At 37.0% G+C, this 26,578-nt stretch overlaps 1 protein-coding gene across 3 annotated transcripts in view; it reads left to right on the top strand.

Moving 5' to 3' along the window:
• Positions 1 to 26,578, top strand: part of tll1 (tolloid-like 1) — a 45,999-nt gene that overhangs the window by 1,268 nt on the left and 18,153 nt on the right. For all 3 annotated transcript variants that reach the window (XM_067403959.1, XM_067403960.1, XM_067403961.1), the window contains exons 2-9: positions 97 to 531; positions 13,834 to 13,944; positions 17,871 to 17,951; positions 19,586 to 19,756; positions 19,841 to 19,958; positions 25,062 to 25,240; positions 25,993 to 26,098; positions 26,183 to 26,307. In XM_067403959.1, the coding sequence (XP_067260060.1) occupies positions 354 to 531; positions 13,834 to 13,944; positions 17,871 to 17,951; positions 19,586 to 19,756; positions 19,841 to 19,958; positions 25,062 to 25,240; positions 25,993 to 26,098; positions 26,183 to 26,307 (1,069 nt within the window). In that variant the 5' untranslated portion in view covers positions 97 to 353. The remainder of the gene's footprint in view (positions 1 to 96; positions 532 to 13,833; positions 13,945 to 17,870; positions 17,952 to 19,585; positions 19,757 to 19,840; positions 19,959 to 25,061; positions 25,241 to 25,992; positions 26,099 to 26,182; positions 26,308 to 26,578) is intronic.

Below are 26,578 nucleotides of genomic sequence, written 5' to 3'. Positions count from 1 at the left end.
ATCTTAATTTAAATAATAATTTAAATGTACATCATGCCTCACCCTCTGCCTCCAGTGTCTTAACTTGTTTCATGTAAAGACTGACTTTCATTGCAGCTCTCCCTCTTCAGGAATCCTGACTGCAAGAGAAAAGAAAAGTGAGCTGGTGTCTGCCGTAGTTGTAGAGGTTCATATCGATGCATTGGGCGTCCAGCTGAGATGCCGCGACACTGACGGTCCTGCCCCGTCTGTCGAACCGGACCAATGATGATAATGAACACAATGATGTCCACACGGCGCGTGTAGCGCTAAATTCACCACTACCGGACTCTTACGAGACACTCCACTTTGATCCGCGCTCATTCAAACTTCAGATGGACTACCTTCACTCTGCACTGACCAGTAAAATGAATTGGATCACACTACTGCTGGCCGGCTTGACTTTTTGGGGCAAAGTGTCCTTGCACAGTTGTTTAGATTATGATGACAGTTATGATTATTATGAAGAGGAGAAAACGGAGACGATAGACTACAAGGATCCCTGCAAAGCCGGTAAGACGCTTTTCTGCAATTTGTCCTTGCTTTTGATGTTTTAACACTTTCTGTGAGGTGATAAAAGGATAAACCATAAACACCTTATTTGCGTTTCACAAGATACTGCATATTGATTAACGTATGAGTTGTTGTGCGTGTCATTCCCAAACTTTAGTTGTTTTTTTCATTACGCGGAGACTTGCGTCACCCAGAGTCCTCTGGTAGCCTGCACGAGCATCAGCGGCGCCTCTTTTTATCTATTTTTTCTTCCTTTTTTTGACGTAGAAATATCTCACACAAGCCTCGCACGACCCCTCCTCCTCCGCTGATATTATCTAGCCCGCTATAATTCGGTTTCTCCCGGGATGATCCCGCTGCTCGCGAGGCCACGTGCGCTTCGCTGTCATAAACCCGTGCTATCCGCGCGCACGTTTGTCCGTGCAGGTAGAGCGCGGCTGCACGATTTACAATATCGTATGTAATTATTGTATCAATCTAGCGAATGTGAAACTGAGTTCGCTCAGTCCATCTGAACCTGTATTTCTCTTGCTGACAGCTTGCAGAATTTTTTGACTACTAATTTATTTATTCAAAATGTATTGACGACTGACCTCCTGTTAATATCTTGGGTAAGAAAAAAAGAACGAGTAAATATAATCCGTGGTTTTTATTGGCTCTGCGTTTACGTTGTGCATAATCATTGCATTTTACGTTTATGTAGTGTAATGATTATAGATTTAGTGGTATCGACATCTATCATCAAATATTTTGATGTAATATGGAGGGTTAAACTGTAAAAATGACAGACTCACTCAAGGGACAGTCAATGTATGTGAATTGAATCTATTTCAACGGTGGCATGTTTATGTTTTTTTTTCTAAATGTTGACACATCTTCATACAGATTATCATAAGGCCAGTAACACGATTTCTTTTTCACCCCGTTCTCTTTTGGATGTGTGAGTAAACTCAACATAAGACAGAGCAGATGTTTAAATGCAGTTACATTTTGTAAAATTGCTCTGTTCTTCCCTCTCTCCAATGCAAACACACAGATTCACTCAAAAATCTCCCTCTCCACATTCTCTCTCTCTTGTTTTCCTTTGTGTATATATCATGTTTACTCAGGAACTATAAATCTGAACATTTGTTTCTCTGCTGCAATGTGTTGGCATTGTTTCCAGGCCTTCATAAGACAGATTCATGTACACACGCAGAGGGCATACATACTATACACACAAGTAATATGGATTACTGATGAGAATGAAAAAAAAGCATCTCAGTGGTTTTGGGCTGGGATTGCAAGAGTGTTTGTATGCGTGCAGTGTGTATGTATGTTTGGATTAGTGTATCTGTGTTTGGGTGTATGCGTTTGCGTGTAGGAGTATGGCTGTTTGGCAATTACAGGGAGGACCTCTGTTTTTCCAAACTGTGAAATATTCAGTCTAGAAATTTGACAGGATCGTTGATAGCAGTACTACAGGGAAAGGGTGGACAACATCATCACATAACCGTTAAGCACATGCATAAATAAATGGACTTAGAAAAACACTTTTAATCTCTATTACGCACACTTCTGTCAGATTTCTGTCACGTATTCATGCGATCTTAATTCATATTGTTAGTACTAGCCTGTACCATATGAACATGTACCCGGCTGGCTCTCTTATAAGTACCAGTGTACACCCAAGATGACTGAATGTCATTATCAATGATAATATTTCAGATATAGTTAATGTGCTATCACACTAAACTACTAATGTTGAGTCTACTTTTGACAATGGCCCCAAGATAAGATGATGTTAATATTAAAATGATAGTTTTAACAGTTGTAATTCATAAACCGCAACTTTATATGTAGTTGCTACACTTGTGATATGCATTAGTGAAAAAGTTTGCATTATAGTGCTTAAAGATCTTTGCATCATACCAGGTGAACTGCTGACCGTCCAAAATCCGTCCAAGTCATTGAGCTTGTTCGATCCAGCTCTCCCTAATGCTAACGCTAGCCACTCTCTTAGCTGATGGAGCATTTTACCGACATGCTCGCAGTGTAGACTTGCATTAGCATATCTGCGCTGTGTTGGTGTTTTAGCAGAAATAGCCATGCTAATTAAATGCAAGGTGTCAATGGGGGGAGCTGCTGTGCCTTTCAGATGAATGAACCCAAATTTAGTTTAATTGTTTACAGGCGTACAGTATTAAACCTTGGTGTGAAGTATTTGACCTAACACACATCACAAACTTTTGCTTAAATATATTTTTTTCATTTTACATTTGTTTTTCTTAATATAAGCTAAATGTAATTACTGCAGACTAGGCCTAAACACACCAATAAAATACACGTTTTGGAATTTGTAGATATAAATTAAGACATTATTCACTTCATTTATTAACTACATAGAAGGGTTTGGTGTGGCTGTACATTGTACATTTTTAGAAATGTAAGTCAAAGGGTTGAAAAACCTGAAACACATGAACATTTACTTCTGTATGTTCAAGGTGTACCACCTTCATGAGTTCCTATTAATGGTTTGTTTTGGTTGACATAACAGAAGGCTATTAGCTCCATTAATGAGGTAAGTGCATTGTTTAAGACTTCTGTTTGTGTTTACAGAAACCAGGAGCTCTATTGGTTTCAATAGGTCACTAAAGGTCTAGTTACATTATACAGTCATTAGGTGATGTTATCTGTTTCTGTTATCTTAAGACATTGTAAACCTAACGACACTGTTGCCACAGAATAACCAATCTTTTCAGATTATGCAAATTTAGCCCACGCCTCCTTGTTTGGGCAAGAGAAACATAAACAAACCCGAGGGAGTTTACTGGGAGTGTATGCGGATAGGCTTAGCTTAAGGGGCAAAGATGCAGAAAAGAAAGCTGATGTGCATTTTATATTTCTCTTAGAGTCAACAAAGCTGTATTGTCAGCATTTGCGATATTGCCAAAGTGTATACACAGTACTAGTAGTGAAATATACAATAATGCAGTTAGGAAAGAGACAAGTTAAAATTGAATAATGCAAAATAGAATATACCATGGGGTGAATTTACACTGTAAAAAAAAAATCCCCGTAAAGTTTACCGTAAAAAAACGGGAGTTGTGGTTGCCAGAGCTTTACCGTAAAAAATACGGTAGCGGCATTTTGGGTTTTATGGAACATCAGTTAGTTTACTGTCTATTTTACAGTTCAAAACTGTATAATTTAAAGGTTTATATTGTAATAATTATGATTCATAACTGTTTATTTTACACACTGTAAAAAAAAAAATCAGTTAAATTTATGGAAAATGTGAAGTGTGCCCCTAATTGTTTTTTAACTGTAAATTATACAATGACTTATTTTTCACTTCCAAAAACTGTAAATTATACAATGACTTATTTTTCACTTCCAAAAACTGTAAATTTAAAGGTATTTTACTGTAAAATTACATTACATGTACTGTTAGATCTATTACAGTTATTCACCGTATATAGTATGGAAACTTTCTGTAAACCAATTAACTGTTTTTCACCATAGCATTTTTAGACTTTTACTGTTAAAATCACAATATTTTTTGTACAGTGTACATATAAGATGGTAAATACAAAAAGTTGTAGTAATGGATCACCCATCAAAGTACACAACACCCACTAAAACTCACACTATACTATTACCCTTTTCTGTCCCTTTATATTGTTCTCTTGTAATGTTTGCTGCTCCTCTCAGATACTTTCTGGACTTTTCATTCTCACTATATCTTCATTGGCTACACATTCATTTTTTCCCATTAGTTTTATAGAAGGCAGTGCTTTATTTTGTGGAGTTTTAGTTTATAGTCCTCTAATTTATTGTAGTCAGTGTCTGGTAAACAACATAATTATACAGCCTAAAGGCTGAGAGCTACTTCTAGTGATGATGTCTTCACACACACAAAAAAACCTTTTGCTATAACTGACAATGGTATGTAGTTTGAGAAAATGTAATGAATAAAGCAAATTATGCTGTTTTTATTTTTTATCTGTCAAAAAAACATGAAAAAAACATAACTTTTTTTGAGAATATAATAGTTTTGTTGGCTTAATGCAAGGAGATTTGGTGAAAAAGGCATCCGATCCTAGACTTTTTAACTGAGGTAAAATTGTTAAAAAATGCACATCATAATAGATGATGATTTCCTTAGGAGACAGTTGTATGTCTTTAATTTGATTCTCTCACCTCTCTGACATGTATGTTCAACTTTATCTGCATACACACTCACATATACAGTTTATAGCATATCTCAACTGCTTGATTGCTTGTAATGTTTAAAAAACTTAAACTGTATTATCGCCCAGCTCTGATCTGCTTAATGTGGCATGAAGACATTAAGAAATTATAAACATTATTATCCTGATTTTTTGTAAAGTTGATTTGAAACTATGTATTATGAAGAGCGCTATACAAAGATATTTGACTTGACATGACCAAGTATCATCATACCATTTTTCAAGTCAGCTTATTACAGTGTAACTCTTATAAAACCACTTTGAGTAACACTGTTTCATTTACTAACCAAAGCCAATTTTTATCTACATTTGGTGCTTGGTATTAAAGGGTTAGTTCACCCAAAAATGAAATTTCTGTCATTAAGTACTTTAAATAAAGTAAAGATTTTTTTATCCCCCATCGAAAGCAACATAATTACCATCATTCAAGGTCCAGAAAAGTAGTAAAGACATCGTTAAAATAGTCACTGTGACTGCAGTGGTTCAATCTTAATGTTATGAAGCAACGATAATACTTTTGTGCACAAAAGCAAAACAAAAATAACGACTTTATTAAAAAAATTCATCCAGCCCTTCCAGGTTCTGCATCAGAACGCTGACTCAGTATTGGCCGACGCTGTTCACATGAGAAGCACAACACATGCGTGTGATGCTGACACAGGAATCGACCAATACTGAGCCGTTGTGCTGATGTGGAACCTGGAAGTGCTGAACATAAACAGCATAGGAGAATGACAGGGGAGAGAAGAATTTGTTGAATTAGTTTTTTTTTTTTTTTTTTTGTGCACAAAATGTATTTTTGACGCTTCATAACATTAAGGTTGAACCACTGCAGTCATGTTGACTATTTTAACAATGTCTTCACTACTTTTCTGGACCTTGAATGATGGTAATTGTGTTGCTTTCTATGGGGGATAAAAAAAAAACGTCTTGGATTTAATCAAAAAGATCTTAATTCGTGGTCCAAAGATGAATGAAGGTTTTACGGGTTTGGCGTGACATGAGGGTGAGTACTTAATGACAGAAATTTCATTTTTGGGTGAACTAACCCTTTAAAATTAAACACTGTACTACTGGAACAGCTGGTCAGATTAATGTGCGGGAGGTTCTCATATCAGTCTGACAGTAGTCTGGTCTTTTATTTAATCTTTGAGTCTATGTATCTGTGATTTTTTTCATATTACAGTACATGGTGCAGCTGGGTGAAATCCCACCTCTGCATACGTGTCAGATTCATGGCCATCTGTTTACATATTGCGTATGACCTTGTATGTGTGTGTATGTACGGTGGAAATGACTCTATGTGGTTGATCATCTTGCTGCTGTTGTTCTTGGGAAAACAGAATGTGAATATTTGGCCGTGTGCTTATCTCATGCCATTAGAGTGCACTAAACACATTTCCATCTCTTTGTACGCTGATTTCCCTCACTGTGTGTGTATGTGCGCGTGTGTGTGACGAATGTGGGAGCCCACTTCATTCAGGCACTTATCTCTTCCTGGTAGCCTGCATCCTGCCACTTAGCTTGAGAAGAATCTCTCTCTCTCTCTCTCTCTCTCATACACACACATGCACCTTCATTCATGCCCTTTACAAAAGAGGGTTTTTGTCATAAAACTGTGCACACAGCAAAACATAGAGAGTGACAAGGAAAAAAAACTTTCACTTGCAGTTATATTGTTTGTGCGTCTGCAATGCAAAAATGTATGGAGAGAGTTGTGTGGACAAATATACTGAATTTGATTATACACTGACAAACTGACTGATTATTACTTGAATGTAAAGCACATCACACATGATATCAGCCTGCCTTCACATGTCTGGACACACTCACATTAAAATTCAAAGCTTTCAAGACCTCATCAGACTGCTCTTGGCTCTTTGACTGCATTTACTTAAACTTTTCTCTGAAATCAGCTTGTCATAATCAGAGTAGATTTGTATATGTGTGAAATGGAGATGGTCAGTGGAGTCGTGTTTAATAAAAGAGGATTTTCCAGGAGCACTCTGGCCGGACAGCCAGCTTCCGAAAATTCCCAAAAATTCCAGCGTCAGCACTCTGTTTCGCCATGGACTGTTTGTTTTGGAGCGGGGAAACATGAGTCAGCGAGCCACACACTTCCTCCTAGAATGTGTTTAGCTAATTAAACAATTACGGCTTTACACATCCTGACGTGTGAAAAGGTACTTTGATACTCCGACAGTGGCTCTGACTGAAGTTTGTCTGGCTGACAGAGAGTGTGATGACAGTGATTGCTGTTGTTTAAGTGGTCTCTCACAGACCAGTATTCACATCAGTTTTGGACAATCACAAGTAGTCATTGATAAATACAGATATAAATTGGCTCAAGAATATGCAAATATTAAATCAAATTGCTGCACTTATAACTTAAGCCTTGTTGTTATTCGCCATTTTGGCTATGAAACTTACTGAACTGAATGTGACGTACAAATCTTCTTCTTTTGGCAAATTCCCAACATTATGGTAAAAAGGTGTTGTTATGGTACCTTCTGTTTGTAAAACCAGCCAGTAATCTCAAAAAAATGCAACCACTGGATCAGAATCTGTGGTAGACCGCATGAACAACTAAGCTAAAATCTCTACATTTGCAGAAAGAATAGGAATAGTAGAATACAGTATGGTGGATGTTTTTAGAAAAGTGAACTATTGATTTAAATAGTGTTTGTCATTCTATATGACATTGACTTTTATTCATTTTACACTTCTGTGAGTTGTTTTTTCCATTATATCCAAAGACATGATACATGGTAACTTTATTTTAAGAAACACACACTGGTTCACTATCTATGTAGGGACTCTCCATAGACGTAATGGTTTTTATACTGTACAAACTGTATATTTTATCCCCCTACACTAACCCTCCCCCTAAACCTACCCATCACAGAAAACCTTCTGCATTTTTACATTTTCTTAAAAAACATCATTTATCATGTTTATTAATCCATTTCCCCCATGGGGACTGCTGGCTTGTCCCCACAATGTAGGTGAGTTCAGGTTTTACTATCCTTGTGGGTACCATTTGCTCCCCACAATGTAATATAAACCTGTACACACACACACACAGAAAGTGTAGAAAGTGTCTGTTAAACATTGTTCCTTAATGTCAGTATTTATGACATGCTGGCTGGATGTCAGATTTCCCCATTTTCTCATTCCCTATTGTTCATAGGCTCATATTTAGTGTTTCAACATCACAACCTGATACAAAAGCTTGTGCAATAATAAATTATAAATTCATCAGGTACATTCAATAATAAATTCATCAGGTTCATCAGTGTCATTTTGTTTAGGTAGACATAGATACATATATAAGAACCCACAACTAAAAAGTGGTGGGCGTGGTTAAGTAATTGCTGTTGCAAGATTGATTTTGTCCTTTGAAGGAATTAAAGGGGCTATGTGGTAATTGTCAAATGTACCAGTACTACTGGTACCGGTCGGTACTAAAATAAAAAGGTGACGGTATTTCTGCAGTACCGGTAGTACCGAATACTGGGTATGTATGGTACTCGCTGATAGACGCTGCTTTCAAATGCCCTTGTTCCTGTTTGTTTGAGCGCTCTCTAAGCGTCACAGGTTTATATTTACAGCATGTTTTGTGCACTGTAGCCTTTCTAGCCAATCACACTCATATCTGTTGAATGCATGAATGCAATGACCTATCACAGGTGCTAGTCAGTAAGTTAATCAAAAGGTTTTGCTAAATTTTTATTTTTACTTTTATTTTTATCATAACAGGAGTTTTCCCGAGAGAGCAGAATTCATTGAGCTTGTACTTTACAGATTGACAGCTTTAGTGATTATAAAAGGAGGGTCTTCTCTTGCTTTCTGTTTATTACCCATTCACAATCTCAATGCAAGTTTAGGTTTTCATACTGCTATGCACACTGCAAAGTTTCTGAACTTGACAACTGTATTTTAACGCATGATTGAATTGGAAACTGCAATGTTTGACAGTGATCACCAACAGACAAGGCAAAACAGGATAAAATTTTAAAGTACTTAATTCAACAGCTTTTGCTCTGGTATCGAAATTGGTGGAGAGAACCATGATAAGTTACTGGTATTGTTACCAACTTCTGAAATTTTGGTACTGTGACAACCCTACTACATGCATAAGACTTAACAGAACCTGCATCTTTAAATTGATACTCTTTAAAGCACCACTGCCATACATAGACATCTTTGGCCATTGCATTGCACAATGTTTTTGCATAAATATATATTTGGACACAAGTGTGCTATTATGTCTTTTTTGCACCCTATAAACATGCAGTAACACACTGATATAGTGAGTTATTAATGAAGTCTCAAATTCAGAGACCAGTCCCTCCAATCACAGGAGACACATTTGAGATGCATGTTGCTGTCAGGTGTTAACTGCAATGTGTCTCAGCTGACCACTTGTGATCTCATCACAGATTCACAGAGACAGATTTTAATACTAGGTGTAAATGGGCCATTGATGTTTATACTCAGCCTGAATCTCTTGAGCAGTGGGATCCAAAACATTTTCAAGTGTGGTTGAGTTTAATCTCAGGACCTCAGAAAATCGTTTAAAATATAGCTTTTTCAGTTAGTCGGGTGCCATGTATATCCAGTGAATTGTAATTGTTCTGGCCACTTTTATGATTAAAAACAAGATGTCTGTTTTTAAGGGTGCTTTCACACTTGGTTTGATTGCCTGGATCGAACCCAAGTTCAGTTGCTCCCCCTCCCCCTGCCCCCACTGGACTGTGTTCATATTATATTATTTGGGTCCGAAACGCGGCTCGTTTGCGTCATCAAACCAGCAGCTGTTTACCTCGTACCATAACAGAGTTCACTTGAATCGTACCCCAGACCACCCTTTTTAAGCGGACTCTGGTACGGTTTGCGGGTGCACACCTGAGTTCAGAAGACAGTGTTCACATCATGCAAACGTACCGAACTCTGAAGTCAGTCGGGTGCGCACCAAAAGTGCTAATGTGAAAGCACCCTAACATTGTAAGGATGCTAAGGTGACATCAAACAGTTATTGGAATTGTGTTTGGATGCATATGTGTTTTTGTTTGAGTGTGTCTGTCTGTACCTTATTCTTCCTGTGATCAAGCTCACAGGAATGCTTTTTGGGCTGTCACCCAAAATGCTCTGCGTCATGTCTCTCTGACATGTGGCGCAGATGTCTTTAGTTACGCGTGTCACTGACAAACAGAAACACCCCACTCATCCTTCAGCTCCCATGATACTCATTCATCAGTCTCAGCTGTTTATTTCTGTGGGTTTAAGGAGGGAGGCGATTCTTGGTATTAAACTGACATCACAGTAATGAAGCGTCAACATATGGTTAGACTTTCTGAGCCCGTAGTGTGTGTTCATCAGTGCCTCCCTCCAGGATTCTCCACAACATCTGCTGTCACTGTGAACATAAAAACAGTCTGTCAAACTGAAGGGATTGACTACAAGAGAAGATGATCAGTGGCCATTCTTCATTCAAGCATACAGTCTTCAGCTCTGTTCTAGAGCCTAATGAGCTGTCTTGATGTCATAGACAGTTGCCTTCTAAGGAGCCATTCACACACAACTTGTTTTTTGTTTTTTGTTTTTTTTGCATTTAAAAACTTACAGTTGATCCTAACATTGGTTGAAGTTAGCATGTTATAAGATGATATACATAAAAAAAATACTGTGAAATGATTTTTCGAAGTTCTTAAAGATTATTGTATATTTTACAAGAAATATTCAAAGTATAAGAAGTATATTAAACAGGTAAATACTATTTTAGTCTTTAGAATTTTTCTTAAATGTGTTAATTGTTGTTTCCTTGTAATTATTTGTGGAGCTTACTAGCAATTTCTGAGTGAAAACTTGTTCAAAGCAAATCCTACACAGTTTCTTTTCCATTTTTTTTAGTGTAGCACATAAATATTATATAAAATAAAACCATTTTAGGTAACACTTTATAATAACTGCACACTATGAAGCATTAGTTAAGCATTAGTTAATAGTTATTTCATCACTTATAAAGCATTAATAGACATTTGTAAGTAGTTTATAAATACAGCTATAATTGCTTTATTCTTGATTTATAAGCATATCTATAATGTGTTTAATAATTGTATTTTCATACTTTATTAATAATCAATGTATCATTTCTAAATTAAGTATTACATTATTTACAAACCAGTTATTTGGGAGTTGTCAGTGGTTCATTTAGGAAGTGTAAGTAAATGATTAATAAACTATTTAAACATTCATTTATACATCTTATTATTTAGACACATAGTAATAGTTACTTAGTGTGTTTTATTAACACACATTCCTACTGCAATTCATGATTAATTCAGGTAATTATAAAACATTTAGAAGTTGTCAGTTAACTATTTTTGTGAGCTCATCTAAAGTGAGGACTATTTATGCTGTAAAGCTTTTATAAATGAGATTTAAAGGTTCAGTGATCTTCTGCACTGCTGTTCTCTAATGTTTTAAAGTTAGTACCGTGGAAGTTTTGACACTAGGAATATGTTAATAAAGCATTTATTAACACGCTAAGTAACTATTACTATATGTCTAAATAATAAGATGCATAAATGTACATTTAAATATTGTATTAATCATTTAGTCACACTTCCTAAATGATCTTATGAACCACTGACAACTCCTAAATAACTGATTTGTGAATAATGAAATACATAATTTAGAAATGATAAATTAATCATTAATAAAGTATGAAAATACAATTATTAAACTCATTATAGATATGCTTATAAATCAAGAACAAAGCATTTATAGCTGTATTTATAAATGGCTTACTAATGTCTATTAATGTTTTATAAATGATGAATTGACTATTTACTAATGCTTAACTAATGCTTCATAGCGTGAGTTATTCTAAAGTGTTACCCAATTTTAATTAGATTGAATTATTTTTATCCAATTAAATGTAAGTATATTTATAATCAACCTTTCTCTTGCTTTATCCACAATTATGGATAATTATTCTGCATTTTGTGAAGAGCACCACTTATAATACCTAAAAATGCTGTTTATGTAGATTTTGAAACAGAGCTTTTATCTGAGAAATTAGATTCTAAAGGTTATGGTTAACTAAATCTTTCACTTTTGGTAAGATTTGCAATGCAAAAATATTTCTCATAGTCTCTATGTACTTGCTGAGACAAGTACTCAAAGTGGATGCACAGTTAGTTACAGCAATGCTCTCCTCCAACTCTTAAATCATTCATAGGAAACAGAAAGAATGACTTGGACTTTTCCAGGATAACCTGGAGTATCTCATTTGGAACTGTAGTGTGACCTCCAGGATAATCTCACATTTTAATACACAATTGTATCTGCGGATATCACTGTACCCAGATTAAAACACACCTCCCACCGCACTACAATATCCTTGGAACTCAGATTATCATTTCATATTCGCCAAAACCTATCCCCCCTCCAGATGACACTTTGTTCCCATTTGAGCAGATGTAAAGCTGTTAAACTGTCAGGTTGATTTGACTTTTAACATTTAACTTTCAATGAAAGAGACACTCTACAATTTACAATCCCATGTGACTGTGATGGTCACGTGTTAGCCTCTGTATGTATAGTATAGCCTCTGCTCTGTGTTAATCGATCATCACGGCTGAAGTTATTGACCGGTGCTAAGTTAAGATGTGCAGTCAAAGACTCATTGATGCTAAACGAATACATGATTGCTGAGGCATTACTGGGCTTCACTCCCAGACTTGCCGAATCAATGTACAATTCAACACAAAGCCTTTTCCTCTGCGGTCAAGTCGAAGGCACTTTGCCTTAACCTGGAGACATATTTTACGCTGTCTTGTCTCACTGTCAAGGCTGTCATGAAAACTGCAGAGAGACCTTATGTCAGCTCTTAAATATAAAATTATTCTGCAGAAACTGAAATATGCATATCTGTCTGTGGGGGCTAGATTTGTATACTTGTACTGATGGATAAATGACTGTGTAATGTGGAAGAAACCATTCAAGACCACACAGTGATTTAATGTAAAAAATATACTTTTTTTTGGAATATAAAAACTATAAGCAAGTAAAACTTAGCATTTAATTAAAAGATTGAAAGATTGAAAAATGTACAATAATTAATCATATTTTTTAAATATTTTTTAAAATGTACAAATTCATTTTAAAATAAGTATTATGTGATCTAAAAATTATAAATGTAAATCTAAACTTTTAAAATTAAATTTACATTCATAAAAAAATAATTTATTTTTTTATTTAATTTAAGGTGCAGTGAAAGAGTTTTCGACTGTATTAGAGAGTCCCACAGATACGTGAAGTGGGGTTAGATCAATGCTAATATTAGTTCTCCGTGAAGGGTGTGATCCACAGGAGACTCCAGCTTTATATGGATGTGATATGGAGCACAATCAAGGATTCATGCTGAACAATGTCTCCAAGGAATTGATGGGGGAGGGATGGATGCTTGTATACACACATGCACATACAATCACAAACAATAGTGCAGTTCACTGTTACGTGTACATACGCATATGGACACTCGCACACATGCATGCATGCACAAGGGCAAAGTTTATTCCAATATGGAACAATCAAGATAGCTTAAAGCATGGTCCTCATTGTTTATTGTTTTATATCAAGGTTGAGGAGTGAATAGCCTGCCAAAACTACTCGCACACACAAATGGCGTAGTTCCCAATATTATCTCCTTTCTCATGGTCATCTCTATGAACTCCTTGGCGACAGGCTAATTTAGGGATATATGATATCATGACTGTAGTTGAACATTAGGAATGTTGGAACATCCGCCTGGCAATTTTTATTCAGCATCTGAGGGTGCGAGAGCGAAGGGCAACCCAAGACAACTCGATGTTTCCTCTCATGTTAACTTGTCAATCGATTGCATATGCAGCAAACCTTAAATTAGCATCAGTCAATAGCTCAGGCCGCGCTGATCTGAGTCTTAGTCATGTCTGCCAGCACTTAGACCATCAATCAATGATGCTGCCAGAGTGTGTGTTTGTGTCCTCTAATAATATCCTTCTCTGTTTCTTTTTTCCAGCTGTATTTTGGGGAGATATCGCCTTGGATGAAGAGGACTTGAAAATGTTTCAGATTGATGGGACGATAGAGCTTTCGCAGCAGTCACATGGGAGACAGGGACACACATCTGGTAAGACACATCAGATATCACAGGGACTCTACTTATCGACAGTAGTCAAAATGGCCAACTTGCGAACAACAGTGTTAGGGGAAGTTACTTTTAAAAGTAATGCATTACAATATTGCGTCACTCCCTAAAAAAGTAACTAATTGTGCTACTTGGTTACTTTTTATGAAAAGTAATGCATTATATTACTTTTGCGTTACTTTTTCTCACTTGGGCTGGGCTTGCTTGTTTGTTTTCACACCTTTCAAACCAAAAATGAAATGAATAAGCCTCAAGCTGAAGGAAATGCATATTTACACCTGTACAGTACAGTAAACAGCTGTGCTGCCATTCTGGATTAAAGAAGAATAGGATACAGAAGAAGGAAGTTCAACACTCTTATTTCTAAATCTAATTTAAAGTAATTTTTGCTTATTAGTATGGTTGAATTAGATCATTGAATGTCAGCAGCAAAGACATTGGTAAATAAAGTGAGATTAAATACATAAAGAATATTTGTGTAATTTAATGTAGTTAATTATTACACGTTTGTGTAAAATTTTGAGATTGCATTTCTCTGTTTTTATTAATTTTGAGGAATACTGATTGTTTTCATGTAAGTGAAATGTTCACATTTAGTCTAGAACTACAATAACCATCATGTTTACACAGTGCACACACAACCTCTGCACTTTATTTCTCTCAACATGGGGACAGGAGAGCTGTCAGTCAATAAATGTGAAAAAGTAACTTGAGTTACTTATTTGAAAAAGTAACTTAGATATTTTGTTGTAAATTAAAAAAGTAATGCATTAATTCACTAGTTACCTGAAAAAGTAATCTGATTACGTAACTCAAGTTACCTGTAATGGATTACCCCCAACAATGGCGAACAAATTACTCTTATGAACCAGTTTTGTGAAACAGCCTCAAACTCTCTTGTGATTTAGCAGTTTGAATCTGACTTATTCAGTAAATGGTTCTGAGTCCTTACTGAGTTCGCAACTGACTGAGACGTCCTCAGTTTAGTTTAGGATTCTAATGCACATGTTTTTTCAGCTGAGTTCAGTAGCAGATGTACAGTAGACAAGGATAAAGCTGCAGTCAGCAGCTGCTAAGGGTTGTGGATTGTTTCTGGTGCAGAACAACAACAATGACTCTTTCTACAGTCAAGTTCAAGGTTTGAGCTTCTGTTTGACTCAGTCCTTGAAGCCACTCATGTTCTTTTTTCATCCTGATGTCATGTTTGAAGTCAGACCTTCCTCCAGGCATTAAATTCTAGCGCTGGCCTCTGTGCAGTTTCAACTGCAGGGTGACACACAGAAACAGGCACACACAGTAGCCTCTGTGGATTATGTATTATATGCCTCGTCTCCACTGAGCGGAACAGTAATTTTTTGCCGTTTCCATTGTCAGAAGTTGTGAATGGTACTCGAATTCCAAACCATACCACTTTTTTGGGACCCTTCCAATAGTCCAGTACTAAAGGGTGGAGCTAGACTCACTGCAGAACATTGATTAGTTGACAGAGAATCGTCACTTGCACATGCTACAAGAGGAATGTTGCCAAATGGGAAAAATGCCATTTTTTAAATAAAGTTGAAACACAATACCATTTTTTTTTGTGCCAAACAGCCGCATGCTGAAAAGCAAGAACAAGATCTGCTGTATGTCCTTCATTGTTGTTTACTGTGTCGCTTTCTTCTTTGCGAAGAATGACAGCGATCGCTACTTTCCAACATACACCACGTCTATCAAGTAAGGGTACTGTTGGCAGTGGAAAGGCAAGCCAGATCAGAGTTTACTGTCCTGAATCATACTGAACTATACTGAACTGTCCTGTACCGCTTGGTGGAAACGAGGTAATGTCTTGATCAGTCTGAGATATTGAGCTGTCATGAGGATGGAATAGATGTCCATTATTGTGTTGTGGGCTGTGGGTGATTTAAAGTCATTAAAGTCATATTGAAGTTGAAGAATGTGTAGGGATATTGGGAGTTTATAGCTTCAAGTGATTAGACTTGATAAATGCTCCTGTCTCAACTCCACTGCACCATCAGCAAACAACGGTGTGTGTGTGTGTGTTTGTTTGCATAGCGAAGTCTTTGTCTTTTACTCCTTATGTAATGGGAAAAGTGCAGAAGTGTGTGTGTGTGTGCAAATGTTTGTTTTTTGTAAGTTAGAATAAACATTGTTAACAAAATCCTTCCTTGCTGTTATCTAAACTGACCAGTCAAAATGTGTGTATGTGTGTGTGCATCTTTCCCAATGGCATATTGCTAAGGTAAACTGTCAGTGTGTCTAAAACAGGATACAATCATTGGTATGAGTACTGACTACTCACAGACTAACAGCCAACTAAGAGAACTCTACCTTGCTGGTAGCAGCATTGTCAGCAACATCACCTTTATCATAATCTGAGTCTTTGGCAGCACAAAGACGGAAGCGAGACCAAAAAGACGATAAGGATTCAGCTTTGCGTTTCCGTTCTGACTGGGGTTGTTACAGGATGTGCCACCAGGGCAAAAGGGCAAACTGCATCAGGACCATGAATAGCAGAAGAACTGATGCATGTTTAGTCAGGACAGGTCTTCCTTGGATATTTCCAGATTCATCAGGATACTGTCATGTAGACAACAGCACACACTTGTATACCTGCCAGTGTAATGTGTGTGAGATTGTGTGCAAATTAATCCCAAAGCTCAGACTTTTCCTGTGTCTTGGATTTAGAGTTTTGTTTGTTCCTCACTTTCCTGTTAGCATCAGAGAAATTCCAGAGAGAGAGAGAGAGAGAGAGGGGATAAATGCAAAAGGAAGATAGCAGAGGAACAGAGATGTGTGAATATAAATGTTCAGTGAGAACCCTGGGAGTGAAAGACAAGAGTAGGTGAGATGTTGAATGAAGGAGAAGAGGATGGTGAATAGGGAATGAGGAGAGGTGAGGATAAATGGATAAAATAGGTGTGATAATGGCAGACAGCCAGTGATGGAAGTTTCTCAGATAACTGACAGCGTTCATGGAACATTATAATGGCACTAGTGCAGTTTGCTATTGGAAATTTCCTACTTCTTCTCAGGGCGACACCAGGATTATTCTTGTCTATTTATTGGGAAAATCTTATTAAAGCCAAAATTACAATTAGCGTCTGTGACGAGCAGGGCGGGCGAGAGCCGTGAGGGAATGCCGCGAGGCCGGTGACGCGAGTGATAATGAGCATCGAGTCTCTCACGGAGGAGCTCTGGAGGCATAAAAGGAGGAGCGACGTCAGTGAAGGACGAGAGAGGACCAGGCCTGGACTTTATTTTATGTTTTATTATGTTTGTGTGGCCGGCAGATGTCCACGAGGGTCTGCCGGCATTACTTTCGTTTTGTATTTGTTTATTTTGAATTAAACCTTTGTTGAACGTTCGCCGGTTCCCGCCCCCTTCTTCCCGTATCTACGAACTACGTTACAGCGTCCCATTCATTGACAACCATATAAACTTCACCACAGTATCTAAATAGTTAGCTTGCCGACAGTTCTGGAATTTCAAATACAAATGTCAAATACAGGCTATTTTTGCTGTGTATAAAACATATAATATGCTTCAAATGATTATTCATGTAAATAAGCACTACTTTAACATCAAGACAAGGCAATGTGAAAAAAGCAAATAAAGAACACCAGACACAGCAGCAATCATTCTCTTCTCCGCCATGTTTAAGGTTTATGGCCTGCCCAACTCAGGAACATGGGTATCAAATTTATCCCAGATATTCCCAGTGGTAAATATGACTTCAGAAGGTTAATTATCATATTTACGAAAATTCCGATAGCATGTGAAGGCAGCATAAGCAGCAGCATTTACTCAGTGCTTAACAACAACACTCACAAAATGTTCTCATAACATTATGATATCCCTCTCACAGCATTCTTCAAATAACTCTCTTGTATGTTTCTTTTTCTCAGGTGGTCTAGGAGAGCATAATCCCAGTAAGAAGAGAGGTTCGTTATATCTGTTGCTGGACAGAATACGACGGTTAGGTTTTGGTAAGTTCACCCTTTGTACATAAACAAATGAAACACTGGGACCTTTTTTGTCCTATTTACCCTACAGCACCATCAGTAAGATCTTTAGATTGTATGCCAGTTAGTCCAACTGTACACTGAGCTGAGGACCGTCTGCCAAGTGTATCATAAAGGGGGAAAAATATATGTTTCTAATGTCTTTTTCTTAAAAAGCATAAAATATAACAAATAAAATGAATTGGAAATATAACAGTGATCCGATAGCTGTATTTCTCGAGTCAACAGCAGTACACGAGTCAAGAGTCAGTTAATGGTTACAATAGTTCACCAGTACACTGAACTGAGGAAAGTGTTCAGACTCTGACATGTCCGCGAAGAACCGATGAGCTGCTGATACAACAAGCATGCGTGAACCTTTGGAGCCCCGCACATGACATGCAAGAAAAAAAAACGATTTACTAAATTGTGCGCACAATTTACTGTTTCGTTCCCTCGATTTACTCAATTGTGCGCACGCTTTAGCCTACAATTTTTTTCCTGCATGTCATGTCCGGGGCTCCGTATGGACCAATCAAAGTTTTTTTTTTTTGTGGTTTATGTAAAAAGGTGAGTTGATTAAGACTAGTTTATTCACTTTACATGCTTTAGACATGTAAAACATCCACATTTCACATCATTATTGGGTGCTTTAATAATAGAATTGCATATATGTGACGTAATCACGTGATTACATAAACAAACTGTTGAATCTATTTTTTTAACTGGTTCATTGAAACAAACTGTCCGAAAGGAGCAGTTTGGGGATAAGAATCGGATTTCACATCACTCAACCTTTCATGTCAGACGTCCATGGGAATGGGAAGGGCATGGGAATTTATGAAAATTATATATTGGGGTATATTTTTTTTGATCGTGACATATCTCGTGACATCATTATGATTTTCAACACATAGTTACGTACAGTATATAGCTAGTGCATAAACCGACACCTACACCTAAACAATTTCTAGATATAAAACAATATAAAACACCTAACAGCCAGATAAAAGTACAGTCACAATAATTTAGATGTCGTTTTAACCTTTATTCATATAATACACAGTAGAAAGCAAAGGGATGGGATTGGAGAGGACCACAGGCGGGAACTCTCAATGTGTTCGAGCGCTACACAAAAAGCAATTTTTATATGGTTTAGAAATGGTCTGGTTTAGGGAAAAAAAAAAAGGGAAACTATATTTAAGTTTAAAGAATTATTGATGCAAGTCATTCTATTGACACCAAAGGCTTTCAGCATCTGTGTAGCAATGCAGAAAAATAGAAATTTAATTTAGCATTTTTATATATTTAAAAACAAGTTGTATATCATGTACAGTAGTCAACATTTGAAGTGGATCAAAAAAGTTCATTAAAGTTGTCCTAAGAACTAAGTTGTTCCAAGAAGAAGGTTTTAGGTGAGAGGTTTTGATCCACTTCAAATGTTGACTACTGTATATTATTTTTAATGAAATAAGAAAATTAATTTGTATCTGCTTATTCTATTCATTAGTGTTAGAATCAATTAAGAACTCGCCTATTCCATATTTAATTTCACAAACGTACACAAACCTACTGTAAGGTGTTTTCTATCATTCTGTGTACTCTTCTCTATGGTGCAGAGTCATGGCCAGTGAACAGCAGTAAAGATGTTTCCAGCCCCAAGGCTGGAGGAAGGAGTGTAAACAGCGGCAGAGGTGTGAAATCTCGAGTACCACGTGCTGCCACATCCCGAGCTGAGAAGATCTGGCCTGGAGGAGTCATCCCTTACGTCATAGGAGGCAACTTTACCGGTAAGGGGACCTGTGTGTATGTGTGTGTTTGACATCACCATATGAATGTGTGATTTACAAATGATCTCTGTATGTGTTTCTCAGGAAGTCAGAGGGCCATGTTAAAACAAGCAATGAGACACTGGGAGAAACAGACGTGTGTGACCTTCATTGAGAAAACTGACGAGGAGAGCTACATCGTCTTCACCTACAGACCCTGCGGGTTTGTGTTTCTGCATTCACTATAATCAAAATACATTCATAATACCAGCCTGCGTTTCCACTGATTTTAGAACCAAATGATAATGATACTACATAATATTTGCACAATTAAACATCCAGAAAAATTTACATCTAAAGTAATTTAATTCAACATTTTTTGACATCACAAGCTAGAAGCTATATTTGATTCATTGATGTCATAATGAATCAATTTATACATTTGATACAAATCAAATCATTCAATTTTATGCAGTGAGACTTATAGAATGTCTCAAGAGAATGTCTGTCAACTGAACACATTACCGCATTTGGGTGATTCTAGAGTTTACAGCTTTGTTAATTATTTTAGAATTTGTGTAAAATAGATTTGTATGTCATCAGCTAGACAAAGTTGTTGTTTTGAAAACCTTCAGTTTAAAGTTGTGATGTAATGGAAGTAGTGACATCTTTTCTTCGTATTGTGTCGCACGTCTGAGACGGATTATCGAAAAAGAAAAAAATGGGACTTGGTTCTATTCATCGGTTGTTGATTGGATGGAGAAAGATCTGAATGTGAGCTTGCAGATGACTATAAAAATGGGGAGAGGTAAAATTATAACAAAAGTTCGATAACTGTTTGATATAATGTTTAGTCACTGGGCAAATAATGCTGTGCATGTGTTGCAGACCATCGCACTGGTGCCAGTACCAATTTGCCTGACTGATAAGCACTGCTATTTCTGTTTAGTTAAAGAAACATTAAACACGCCAAAAGCGGAACAAAACAGAGCTGCTCGTTTGCATCGTGCACCACACGGTACATTTATTAGCTCGGCACAAATCACACCGCCGCGTGAGCTTAGAGCGAATACATTTACTCGTTTACTGTCTTAATCACATGGCCACTAAACAGTGCTGTGAGATCCAGTGAGAAAAGTTCCAGTTCGCTGCAGAGTTCTCCTATACCAATCACAAATCAAATAATTCATGATTTAAGCTAATTTAAGGAACCAATATTTCCAAATATACCCAATATATTACAGGACCCAATATTTCCTCTTTCTTTTTCTCTTTTTAAGAAGAGAAGACTGCTTGAAGACTTTCAAGATTTTGTATTGTTTTGCAAATTTTTTGCAATGGATTAATTAATAAGCATCAGACTCAGTGTGCAATGTTTCTGATTTTTAAGATGACAAATACAAAAAATGGATATGAAAATTTCGGACTCAGTGTGCAAGGACCTTAAGAGACTAAACATGTAATATTAATTTGTGAAATGTTCACCTGTTTGGCAAGTGCTTGTCATGTTCTGATGATAAAACCACAATTAATTGTCTGGTTTCTACAACTTTAACTCAGGATCAAAAATCTGTCTGTAATCTTGAAAGAAATAAAGATGTAACATTTATCATGATAATTATCGATATCGACTGATATGAAAAATTCTATCATGATATTTTTGGCCATATCGGCCAGCCATAGTTTAAGTGGACTAAACGACTGGAGAAATCCGGCATACGTCACCAGAGAGAAGTCTAACATTTTACTGGAAGATCAATATGTATTTTAATAGAATACAAGATCAACATTTTTTTTTAAATTAAACCTGCATGGAAGATTTTTTCGTAAAATCTATAGAATGCATTTCAAAAACAGATGAATTTTCATTTCATGCCGACTTTAAAGTTCCTGGTTTTAAACTAGCACAGTTTAGAGACCAGTGTAGAGCTCTAAACCATATTTTATTCAATGCATGAAACACTACAAGGTTAGCTACCAGCTCCAGCACCGGCACTTTGGTAGCGTATGAAATCTAGTTTAGAGTTTTGATTCTGGACTTCTACAGGCTGTTTGTAGTTTGCATGTATTGAAAGTAAGAAAGGTTGCGTGAAACTCTGTGGTCATTAAGGAACACACTCAGATACTCAGCTCTCATTGTTATGAGTGCATCCTGTAATGTGTGTTTAAAACAAAGGTATGTGTGTGTTTGTGAGCGAGGGAGTGAGAGTCGGCTGAGATGACTACAGTCGGCCTGGCTTTCCTTCCTTTCCCGTTACCACGGTGAGCAAACCATCCATTGTTCTTAGGAATGGAATCCTAACTGTGTGTTAACAAGGAAGAGAGAGAGAGAAAGAGAGAAGGGAAGACGGAAATCACATAAGTCTAGATAAATATATTGTTGGCAATCGTTCATATCTGAAAACTTTGATTATTTAACTGATTATTTGATCATATGGCGCATTGTTTAATGACATAACACCTGATAAGAAGGTTTTTAACCACTAATAGAAGTGTTATCGGTCTATGAATGTTATATCAGTTATGAATGGAAACTGAGGATGCAAAATGTCTGTGTGGGAATGATGGTGATGGAAGGTGAGGTGAAATAATGATGTAGATCCAGACAGATTACAGAGAAATAGACAGAATGACCATTGACAGAAGGACAAGACTAGATTAGAGCAGAGGGAAGAGAGGTAGAGAGAGCATTACATAATATTATCCATCTCAGTGCAGTCATATCTCTTATAATCAGCAGACGTCATTCAGCTATAAACCTGCTGACAGACCAACACAAGCATTGAGTGTTAACCTTCTATGTGTCTGTATGTGCTTTTTAAGCATTTGGCATGTAGCTTGTGCCCATGTGTTTGTGTAGAGAAGGTTTTGACAGGCTTAATGACTGACTCCTTTGCACAAATTTTGATTAAATATAAAGACAAGATTTTACAAGGTTGGATACTTGAATGTTGCATATCTGTGTGTAGGTTGTAAGCAAGTCACTTGTTAGAGTTGAATTTATTTGTATAGCACTTTTTTTTTAATAATACAAATGCTTCCAAAGCAGCATTACAGAAAATAAACAATATTCAATATCCCTTTCTCATTTTTGATGTAGATTGATGAATGTGTTTTATTTTGAGTCTGTTTCCTTTTATTAGTTTGAATATATCTGTGTGTGTGTGTGTCTACACCACACTATCAATGGCTATGAAATGAGGGATTAAGGTGTTCTAATCCAAGTTATAAATAGTGAGTGACTGGAATCGAGATTACTGCTTTGTTTGTGTGTCTGAGACATTCTAAATGGTAGACTATTGAGATTCTATCTGGATTCCTTGGACTCTGTCTTCACAGGTTTAACCTTTCTTTTGCCCTGTTTCCACCTGTTATTAAGATTTTGTTATGATTTCATCGAGACCCTCCTCTCCCAATGTAGTGCTAATCACTTTATGAATGTATCACAAACTATGCATCTTGAAGGTATGGTAGGCAATTTTGGAGAGGCTAGCAATAGCAAGCTTTGAAAGCATAAGATCCCACCCCCTCCCTTCAGAGCGCTTCCCAAAGCCACACCTCCTCCAAAACACACGAACGCGCACAGCCAGAGCAGAGTCTGCAAAGCATCACGAGAGACTGCATTATATTACCTCATGTCTCAAAGAACATAACATTACAATAATGAATGTAAACAACTTACAGAGCTCTGACTTGTACCACCTGACTGCTGCAGATTCATTTCGCCATTGATAGCATTGCCATAGAAATCCATAAATCCGATTCTGAAGATGTGAACAGCTCAGGGTAGAAAGTCACGGGGTGCCATCTTGTAATTATGGTTACGGCATGGCGGGAAAGCAGCATATGTTTGTTGTTTTGGTTCAGGAGGAACTGTAAAAGGTGGCTGCTGTTTGTTTGCATAGCCTCTGCATAACTTCATGAAACATGCTGATGACGTGTGATGTCTGCGCAGGAGGGCACGCAGAAGTATGGAAATACATGCTTTGACAAAGCACTTCACTCTTTTTATAATTACGTATTATATGAAGTATAACTAGTACATTATAATATAATACAATAACTAAATATAACTATAATCTGAATTCAAAACAATACATTTACCAAGTAAAACTTATATTGTTATCAATACTAAATGTACTAAATATTAGTGTTACAAAAGCAAACCTAAAAAATTGTGTGTATTTACACCATTCGATACTGTCTTACTTTCCACTCACTGATCTGATTATAGATTATATTGTCTATTTTATAAATCATTGTTTTCAAAACAACACACCTTCCAATGTAGCAACTTGTGTATCATCTAGAATTCCGCATTTCATACTTTAAATACAACTTTGCTTGGTCATTTGTGTGCCTAGAATTCTTAATTGCGATATTTCCAACTCTACTTGAAGGAAAAATCATATTACTACATTGTAGAACACTAAGTCTTCACTTTTCACTTCTCTCTTGCCAACATTCTATTGTTATTCAGAAAAACAACTGGGAAAAAAAATAATAAAAAAGAACAGCATATAAAACTGGTCAGCATATACTAACATAGCTGACCACAACACACACACACACACACACACAGTCAGCAGGGTTGTGAGGCTGCTGGCAATATTGCTGTTAATAATAATCGGATTTGCAGGCTTGTACAAACACCAGCAAGTGAAACAATTCACCTTAATCAGCCAAATATTCTCCCTGCTTAATGCAACACACATAATTCAGTGCAACTTGAATAGCGCTGTGCAGGCACAATCAAATATATATTGTAATTCTTTTTCTCACAATATTGCATCAAAAAATAATGAGCAGGGGGAAAAAATAAACAGTTTTGGTACTGTAGTGGCCAAAATTCCCTACTTGATGCCCAACTTAAAATCTTGTTTCTGAAGCAAAACCACTGCTTTGGACTGTCTTATGGGATGTACTTTGGGACCCACCTGTATCTCTTTAGTTCCTATTTGTCTCTCCTGCGATTCATTGCAGTAGCACTCAGTCAGAGGTGAACAATGTGTGCTTATTTGTCGTTAAGGAAACAACACAGCAAGAATCTGAAAGCTAACCTCAACTCACCCTAATCACCATTAATCAGCTCTCATCATTTCACACTATCCCCTGCTCACCCCACTGTAAACTACATTACCCCAAACAACTAAGCGTTATCCCAGCTCACCTCCCATCACCCCCTCATTACACTCATTGTAGCACTTTATGACACTTCTGTGACATAAGCAGAATCAGAGTTATTCAAGAGTGGGGTGAGCCAACAAAATGCTGACATTTAATTGAGATCTTCAGACATTTAACTTTTTATTTTTTGGTTCTCAAGGTGTTGCTCTTACGTCGGTCGTCGTGGCAATGGACCCCAGGCAATATCCATAGGGAAGAACTGCGACAAGTTTGGCATTGTCGTTCACGAACTCGGGCACGTAATTGGCTTTTGGCACGAGCACACTCGACCTGACCGTGACGATCATGTGACCATTATCCGAGACAACATCCAACCAGGTACTACGTGACTCATGACTCAAGTCTTTGCATCCTACCAGGTAACCGCTTGTTCAATATGGCTGCATTTCACAGTGGCAGAAAATCAAAGATATTTTTAATATGCTCTCGTAATTTTGCTCCATCCATTACCAAAATTTTCATGCTTCAAGACATTGTAAAAGTAATCCATAAGAACCAAGCAGTTTAATCCATGTCTTCTGAAGAGACATTATCACTTAATGATTTAACTAAACAAATTTAATGAAGGCTTTTATTCACATTTAAACATTGATCAATGCAAATACATAGAGCCCATCAAATATAATAAACACGGAAGCTCAACCGTGGTTGTTGATGGGTGAGAACAAACCTCATTGGTTCTCACATGTGAAGCAAGCACACACTATCCATTTAAATTAAGATTTGATTAATACATTTGCGCTTTGGACTTGCATTTAAATAACATTGTGTCAGTTACTGTTTGTTAAGAATTTTCAGTGTTACTGATCACCATCTTTGGTATTTATTCTAGTCACTCTCTCTGTGGTGACAGGCATTATTCACGGCTATCACAAGAATAGAAATGGTGCTTGGCCTCAAATATTTGTATTCAGATATTTTGTATTTGTATAATATATCAGTATTTGAGCTGTTGTTGTATGAACAGAACAGTTTGAGAGTTCAACTGTTAGTATATCAAGCCTAAACATACAGTTGAGCCTGTGAGCCTAAACATCTGTTTTAATATGAGTGTATCTGTGTGCACTCAGGTCAGGAGTATAATTTTATCAAGATGGAACCAGGCGATGTCAACTCTCTTGGTGAGCCGTATGATTTTGACAGCATCATGCATTATGCCAGAAACACTTTCTCCAGGTGAGACTTGTCACACACAAGGAATTTCACACTCAGTAATTTAATACACAACTTTCTAAGTATTCTCGTCTTTCTCTTCTATAGAGGAATGTTTTTGGACACAATTCTTCCCTCTCGTGATGAGAATGGCGTCAGGCCTGCTATCGGCCAAAGAACTAGACTCAGCAAAGGAGATATATCGCAAGCTAAGAAGTTGTACAGATGCCCAGGTAGGCCTACAGTGTATGTGAGAGAGAAAGTGAAAATTTAAATGAAGGAAGACCAAGGGTGTTAACTACAGGAAGATGACCACTTTATGAGCAGAGAAGTGTCTCCAGCTAATATTGTGGTTTATATGTGTGTATCTTTGTGTTAGCTTGCATGAGATCATTCGTTTTTGTTTTATGATGCTTATACGCTTTTTGAGGTGGCTCATTGGAAAACATGCCTCACTGCAAGAATGTCACTTGTTTAAGTTCTGGCTGAGCCAGGTGGCCTTTC

The sequence above is a fragment of the Chanodichthys erythropterus genome, chromosome 12 (assembly GCF_024489055.1).
Source record: "Chanodichthys erythropterus isolate Z2021 chromosome 12, ASM2448905v1, whole genome shotgun sequence".
Classification (NCBI taxonomy): domain Eukaryota; kingdom Metazoa; phylum Chordata; class Actinopteri; order Cypriniformes; family Xenocyprididae; genus Chanodichthys; species Chanodichthys erythropterus.
This window is presented reverse-complemented; position numbering and strand designations above follow the sequence as displayed.